The sequence below is a fragment of the Desmodus rotundus genome, chromosome 12 (assembly GCF_022682495.2).
Source record: "Desmodus rotundus isolate HL8 chromosome 12, HLdesRot8A.1, whole genome shotgun sequence".
Lineage (NCBI taxonomy): Eukaryota > Metazoa > Chordata > Mammalia > Chiroptera > Phyllostomidae > Desmodus > Desmodus rotundus.
In genome coordinates this window covers 8,695,368-8,703,297 of record NC_071398.1, presented here as the reverse complement: position 1 = coordinate 8,703,297, position 7,930 = coordinate 8,695,368, and the positions used below count along the sequence as shown (strand labels likewise).

Sequence of the window (7,930 nt, the reverse complement as noted above, 5' to 3'; positions counted from 1 at the left end):
CTGGAGATGGAATTTGGAGATGGAATCTGACCTTGGACCGGACCAGTAGGGAGGGAGAACGGCTTTAAGAGATATCTGGACTGAGCATGCAGAGGTCCAGAGGTCAGAGGTCTGGAGGAACTGACCCAGGAGACCAAGACTTGCTAAATTCCCCTCTGCAGCCCAGATGGTTCCAGGGAAAAACCTGAATACAGTGAGGCCTTTTCTAACAAAGGCCAGTTACTTGGGCGCAGAACTTTTAAGGGGAAAGACACAGATTTTTCCCCCTTAATTTTAAGAGTGATTTAGTATTTGAGTCAATTTGTCCACTCATTTTGAAAAATTCCCCTCTTTGAAGGGACCAAATAGTAATTCAAAAGACTGATTGGAGAGATTGTGGGGAAAAGTGGTAGTAACCGACAGGCTCGAAGGTAAATTTGTCATTGGAAATGGGTTTCAAAAGCTACTGGTAATGTAATCTGTTCAAAATTTAAAACAGGGAATGCGTTCTGCCCGTGTGCACCCACCTATTCCTGGTATGTGGCCCCTGAGCAGGTTTTTGTTTTTAGTAAGAGAAAAAAATGACAGCAGCCCTAGGATTGGGGTTAAATACAAAGCTCTCTGTGAAAATAATGAACCCAGTAATGAAATAACATGCATTTTCACTGCGAGTTGTCTCTGGAGGTCGCCATGGAAGTCCCAGGTCTGTGGGACACAGAGAATGTCACTCCTACTCACGAATACCGTGCAAACAGCAGAGCAGTTGCTGAAGCACGGACTGACGTGGGCACGTTTGTCAGAGACAACCCGACACGAAGCTCTCTGGTGCCTCTGCCTGCTCGTCTGCAGTTGTCGAGTTACGGAAGCAGTGTTTGTACAGGACGAATGCAAGTGCGGAGCGGGTCATTTATGTAGCCCCACAATCAAGTGATAAAGACATCGATTCCATCTTAAGCAGTTTAAAAGCATTTCTGAGGTTTTAAGTTGGCACTGAGACATCGATACAGTCTGAACACCCAAGTCCCTCTCCAGTTTCCAGCGACAAAGGCAATTTCCCCCAGTGCAGCGGCACAGACAGCTGTCTTTCAGACTGTCCGGTGGCCCCAGGACCACTGCCCCTGGGACTGCTGCGCCTGCTCAGCCGGAGGCTTCCTCCTGAATCTCTGGGGAAAGAAAAGTTTTGTGCTTGTTTGAACACATGTTCAGTAAATAGTCAGGAACCCTCTACGTAAATATGTTGCGAAATGGACTGAAGGAAAAAAAACCTAACCAAGGCCTCTTGCGCACTTACATCTGCCGTGTTAAGCTTCTCAGACGGGGCTCTTCAGCCCCGGCTGGTATGGCTCCCCAGGCAGGGCACCACATGCCTGGGTTGCGGGCCAGGGCCCCAGTTGGGGGTGCATGAGAGGCAACTGGTAGATGTAGCTCTCCCACACGGATGTTTCTCTCCCTCTCTTTCTCCCTCCCCCACTCTATCTTCAAAAAAAAAAAAAGAAAGAAAAACAAAAAACATGGCTCTTCATAACGAGCCAACTACAGTCCTGATTTCGAGGGAATAAGGGCTGGTTAAACCCCTTTAATAACTACTGTGCAATCTGACTGCCTGACAGCTTTTCTAGGGAGGGATGGAGGGCTGAGGGTGCTGTAACTATCGCAGCGACAAAGGCAAGCCCCATTGAAAAGCAGTTCCCCCAAGGCTGACTGTAAAGTCCCGAGACTCCCCCAGTACAGAGGAGGAAAGCTGTGTCCCTGCTTTAGTCATGATACTCGGCTGCCTTTCCCTTTTCCTTCCTTATTCTTGCGACTATGGAAGTTGGGGTAACTCCCCACTGGCAGGTGGCAGGAGATATTGAAAAAACCAGCATCATCGGGGTACTGTCCTCTACAACCAGGAAGATGAGGCAACTCAGCTCAAGAGAACATGTCGTGAAGAGACTAAGATGGCCTCGTCTGTCCTTCAGAGCTGGTGACACGGGACATCTAGGCCTGTCCAAACCCAGCCCAAGGAGTTCCAGTTCTATTGCAATGTGTGTATTAATAATCTTTATTTATAAAGGACATTGATGTCTCTGCGCTGTGGCTTCTTGGGTGAAGCAGGCCTGGGCTGTGGGTCAGCAGGGTGGGACAGTCCCAGAAGGCTTATAGTGCCGGGGGCCCCCTCCAGCATGTCCTCTCCCAAGAGACAACACCACTGCCGCGATAGCTGCAGGACATAAGCCATGAGAAGAGGTATGACTCTGGCCCATTACAGGGTCCCCCAGGCTCTTAACGAGGAGACACAGGGATGAGCGATTCTGTGCTCTTCGGGCCTTCAGTTCTCCAGGTCAGGGAACTTCCTCTTCTTGTAGTTCTGAACGAGGCTGGAGGCTGTGATCTGGGAAGCCTGCCCCTTCTCCCAACACTGGAAGTCATTCAGTCCCCTCTGCCCTGTTTGAAACAAGCCCCTCTCCATCTCATCCAGCTTGGCCACCAGCGCCGAAGTGTCTTCATTGTAAGCGTTCTGGGAGGAGTCCATGATGCGGCGGAAGCGTCCAATAAATGTCTAAAGAAGAAGGGAGTAAGAGAAATCAGAGTCACTATCATCCCCAAACATCTGAACGGCACGAAAGGGAAGAATCTGGTCTCAGGACTCAGGCAGAAGGAGGTCTGAGTAAGCTCTTTCACATTGTCGAGCCTCGAGTTCCTTGCCTGTGAAAAGGGTCGTCGTGGAAATCCAACGAAGTAACACGAGCAGAGCACCTAGCCAGCAAGGGCAAGCTCCTCGGAAAGCATTACCCACCACTGTCATTAGCAACAAAGGCCCCGATACTACACTGTGGTAACATGCAGACCGGTTTCAACTAGGCAAGTCCCGACTTAACTGAATGCAGTTTCTGCTGCTTCCAGTCTGAGAGCAGGATGAAGACTCATACAACTTAGGGGGGTCAGTTCAGGGCTCTGAGCCCAAGCCACAAGCCCCCACTTCAGTTCAGCAACTGTCTTGCGGCAAACTCACCCTACATGTGAGCAACTCCCGTCCCCAGCACTTCAAAGCAGTGAGGGACAAAGACAACGATAACTCCCCTGAAAAGGGCAGTGTTCCAATTCCAGGGCATGTCCTGGCAACATGATAAGGCCCAGATTTCTGCCCAGAAGGGATTCATAGCTTGAATGGTCTACAGTCTATGTGTTGACTTCTTGTTCTGAGCAGAGAGCAGCAGCTTCCTATTTAGCTACCACGTTAAAAACAGCGCCTAGTGTATGTGAGGCCAGACAACCTTTAAGCCTGACAGAGGGTGTTGGCACAGCCCAGGAGCTACAGCATTTTGAGCTAACCGTTTCTATAAAGCTACAGATGAGGAAGCAAAACAGAAGGCAGAAAGGATGGTTTCTTCTAGTTTTAACAGGATAAAAAATAATCACGAGAGTTAAAGTAAGGTTATATATAGCGTAAAGGATAGTAACATAGTAACTGTGTTTTGTCCATGGACAATAACAATCACCATTTATTACATGGCTCTACCTAATCTCGCTGGGACTCTATAATGGTGGCACTATTATTATGCCCTTTTACATCAGTGAAGAACTGATGGCTAGAGAGGGCAAGTAGCTTGGCCAAGTCACACAGCCAGTACACAGCACAGCCAGGTCCTAACCCCAGAGCAAGGGAAGGGCACGATGACCAAATACTGCAGGTATTTCCAACAGGATCCCTTGGACCCGTCCTGGGGCTCGGCTGTGACTGTGCATTTAAGCGCCTGACACCTGCCATCAACCGTCACCCCTCCCATTTCCAGGACTTTCTGCTGGTCCTAACTCTTAGCAAGCAAATGTGAGAAGCAGTAGACAAGTCCTAGCTAAGTATGTGTATGTAATTGGCAAATAGATTCTAACTGTAGGCTGACCTGGAATCTAAATAATACATTAATTGTGTATGTTCTACACGTCTCTGGGTCACAGGGCCGTCTGGGGGCAGCCACAGCCGGCCCCTGACTCGTGGGCAGTGCCATAGTTTCCACATCACCCAAACTTGCCTGCAGGAGCGACTGGGAAATGTCCGGGTTCTCCGGACTGTCAAAATGCAGGAGCTGGGAGCCAAAGCCATAGAAGTGGGGCCCCATTTTGTGCAGGTCCACCACGTTGGCGTCTGCGCTGAACACGGTCCTCCACCCCTCTTGGTAGATCTTGGGAAGCTCCACAGAGAGGATCCGCCGCTTGTTGTCGAAAAGTCCTTTGGCCAGCCACAAGGGGAGTTCCAGCTTTGCGCCCTGCGCCAGACAAGAACGAAGATTTTAAGAATGACGACAAAGTAAATGTGTATGCGACAAAAAGGAAATACACGTTGCATGCGTAATATGGCCTGTCTTCTTTGGGACGCACTGTGTGTTAAGTCATACAGCCCTAGGTTCGATTTTATGTCATGACGGAATGCAGAAAATGGTTTTATACAATAAAAACAGAGAGAGCAAAAATGTGGCAGAGAGGCATAAATCAGCACTGCCCTATTCCAGATATTTCAGAGGTACAATGAGCATCTCTACTTTCTTCGAATATTCAGTATCTAGTCCACATATACACTGACGAGTGGCTACTACTGCTAAGCACCACCCTGGGTGCTGGGGGATGTAAAGAAAAGTGGGATCAGCCTGCACTCAGGCTGCAGCCCCTCCCTTCTGATACCACTCCACAGTGTCAGGCTGACAGAAAAGGCTTTGAATACGAGGAGATGGCCATGGCAGACCAGAAACTAAGAGAAATACTAAAAAAAAAAAAAGCCCTGGCTGGTGTAGCTCAGTGGATTGAGCACAGGCTGTGAACCAAAAGGTCGCTGGTTTGATTCCCAGTCAGGGCATATGCCTCAGTTGCAGGCCAGGTCCCCAGTGGGGGCATGTGACAGGCGACCACACATTGATGTTTCTTTCCCTTTCTTTTTCCCTCCCTTCCCCTCTGTCAAAAAATAAATGAATACCTTTTTTTTTTTTTTTAAAGGCAAACAACTGGGTAGAAGCAGGCAACCAAAAGAGTCCACAAAACTGTCCTGGTCATTAAAAACAAGTAAAGTCTGATAAACTGTCACAGCCGAGAGGAGCCTAAGGAGACAAGATGACTAAATGCCATGTGGGGGCCTGGATGGGATCCTGGAACAGAAAAGCACTTGAGGTCAAAGTGAGGGAAAGATGAGAGAGTGTGGGCAGCTCGCCTCTGCTTACCCACGTATCTGAGAGAACGAACTCTTATCTACTACAATGGAAAGTCAGTGTATAATGTCCAAATTCTCAACAAATCAAAATACGTTTAAGACCATTATTTAAAAATATGGAGGTGAATCTTGAAGAAAGTACTAGAAAAAGTAGACCAAGTGGCGCTTGAAAGGGGAGGATGTACAGAAGAACAAGGCAGAACCAGTAATTTTCTATCCTTTAGTACTATCTGGCTTTTTAAACTTTGTGTATGTACCACGTTGATAAAAATGAACTCAAACCACACAAAAACACTTTCCAAACAAAACTTAAGTTAAATAGGAAATCAAAAATAACCACTGCAAGCCATGTTCCTGGGACGTATTTATCCCAGTATGTGAAATCATATAGCCCCCGGTTCGAATCCCAGCTCACCACCTACTGCGACTCTGCCCAAGCCACCAAACTTTCCTGGGCTTCAGTTTCCTTGTATGTAACACACCGAGTTACAGGGTTGTTGAAGAATGAGAGGGATAATCAGTGGAAAAGTACACTCTCCCCACCCCATCCACGTTGGCACCAAAGCCCTCAGCCAATGGTTGCTGGTACCGTCCTCATTATGCAGGGACGAATCTAACAGTCTGTGGGTCCCAGACTGATCACGTGCTCTTACCGAACCCAACGCTGTTGTTTTAAGGGAAACGTGATCAGAACCCCTGATCTTGAAGTATTCGGTAGGAACTAATTCTAAGGCAGCAACATGGTGGTGGGGAGAACACTGCTGAATGTGTACAGTTTCAAAAACAAAATCAGTGTTGACCTACGATAAATTTAGTTTCCGTACAGGTGGCCCAGGCTAGGTAGGGAAACCACTGCAGCGCGCCGGGACCTGCGGATAGTCTCGTTAGCCGGTGCGATACTCCCCGCCTCCCGCTAAAACTACAAACCCCAGAAGACAGCGCGCCGGGGGAGGCGGCACCCCAAGGCCGCAAAGCCCACCGGGAACTATAGTCTTCTCAGGCAGGGCCCAGCCGGAGGGCTTACCTGGGCGATGGCGTTGTCTGTGTCGGCCCCTCCGCTCCGCTCCGGGAAGAAAGCGCCGAGGCGTGGAATGGGAATCTCTGTGCGCACCGGGAGCTTCTCGTGGGACATCAGGATGTCGTCCAAGGAAAGAAAGTTCTCCTCAGGTCCCAGCGCCCCCGACTCCACCTTAAAATAAGCCTCGGACATTGCGGCGGCTTGAGCTTCTCTGCTTCCAGTCGTGTGATTCGGGAGACCTCGGGGAGTCAGGGGTGCAAAAGCAGGAGGAAGCAGAGGTAGGTCGGAATTGCCGGGGTTGAATGGGTCGCTGCGGCCGCCAAGCCGAATTGAAACTCTTTTCCCGCGCCTGGGGCGGGCCAGACAGGAACAGTCGATCCAGGCGGGTCAGCCTAGGCAGAAGCAATCGATAAGGACCTATTTCAGTGCGACCGAGAAGGGGAGCTGGGGAGGTGTAAGTGGGTCTTCTGGAAGTTTTCTCCTCTCAGAGTGTAGTGCAGGTTAGAAAGAAGCTGGAAATGCCTATTAAAGCCGCAGGATGCGGCTGCACTAGATTGTGTTTATGTGGGTCCTTTAAATGTTTGTATGAAATGTAAAACACTTTACCGGTTTGGGGGCTTAAATAAAGACGTCATTGAGCCCTCCATCCCAGGCCTGATCCAGTCAAACGTATTTCCCAGTTTTGTCTCCGTGCATCTGTGTTCATCTTGTGACGTGAAAGAAACTGGCAATCTCCTTTTGTGGCTCTTGATTTAAATGCTTAAAAAAGGAAATCTGATTGGTTCAGTTCATGTTTTTGAGGCAGACCACAAGGGTCATAGGTTACCAGCCACTCTATAGACTGGGTGCCTGTGTCAGGTGCCGTCACTGGTCTAGTGGGGGTGGGAAAGGACTTGGGGGTGCTACTCCATCAGGGCTATGGATGGTGGCAGAATATTGAGAGATGCACCACAGACCTTTTTTTTTCATATAAAAGGGCATTTTCTGGGGCTACTAGAGCAAAGGGTTCATGGGAAGGGAGCTATAAATTGTTCTTTTCTTTTTTAAATTTTCTGTATTGTATACTTTGACATCTTGGAGCCCTACGCATGAATCGTCTCTCCCAGGATGAGCTAATTCCGAGACTTGCAACTTGCCTGCAAACCTACCTTTCATGTACAAACCCACCAATCCAAAGCCCATATCCCCAACCACTTCCTTGAGTAACTCTCACACTCCAGGCCACCGGTTCCTCTGTCCTAAATCACCCCAAGGTCAAGTATTGGACAATTAGAGACCACCTTTATAGCCCAAAGTCCACCGACATTATTCAGACCATCTAGCCCTACACTCGCTCAAAGTCACCTGCTTGGCCTTGCCCATTCCCTCCCAGAAAAACCACAAAAAAAGCCCTGGGCCATGTTCTCCATCTTTTGGGAACTGTGAGCAATAAAACTTCCAGTGGCACTGACTGCTCTGTGTCATCATTGCTCAGTCACCTCCGTAAATCAAATCCTGGGTATTCTCAAAACAAGGGGCAGTGGAGGCGTCGGCCAAACTGTGGGAAGCAGTGGGTGCTGTTCTAAGGAGCTTAGGCTGTTCTGTAGGAAAAGGGAAAACACCTGTAAGGTTTTGGAACACGTGGTAACCTAAGTCTGAGTTTTAAGAAGAGAATTCTGGCAGTGCAGTGGAAAAGGGAGAGATTAGATGCAGGGAAGCCAGTTCAGAAGCTGTTGCGTGGGCAGTACCCGGCAGCGAACTGCATATAGGAAGTG

The 7,930-nt window shown here is 48.9% G+C and overlaps 2 protein-coding genes across 4 annotated transcripts in view; one reads left to right on the top strand and one right to left on the bottom strand.

Annotated features, from left to right (window-relative positions):
* Positions 1-2,014: 2,014 nt before the first annotated feature.
* GINS3 (GINS complex subunit 3) lies at positions 2,015-6,368 on the bottom strand. Its single transcript, XM_024551528.3, has 3 exons — positions 6,183-6,368; positions 3,993-4,226; positions 2,015-2,521 (listed from the first exon to the last, which is right to left on the bottom strand). Exons 1-3 carry the CDS (start codon positions 6,366-6,368, stop codon positions 2,291-2,293), a joined length of 651 nt encoding a protein of 216 aa, XP_024407296.1. The 3' UTR covers positions 2,015-2,290.
* The window catches only part of PRSS54 (serine protease 54), a 31,068-nt gene continuing 29,471 nt past the window's right edge, over positions 6,334-7,930 (top strand). The window contains exon 1 of one of the 3 annotated variants that reach the window (XM_045188356.3): positions 6,334-6,454. The gene's annotated coding sequence lies outside the window, so the exon portion shown is untranslated. The remainder of the gene's footprint in view (positions 6,455-7,930) is intronic. The other 2 variants (XM_045188353.3, XM_053915954.2) reach the window with 2 other exon arrangements.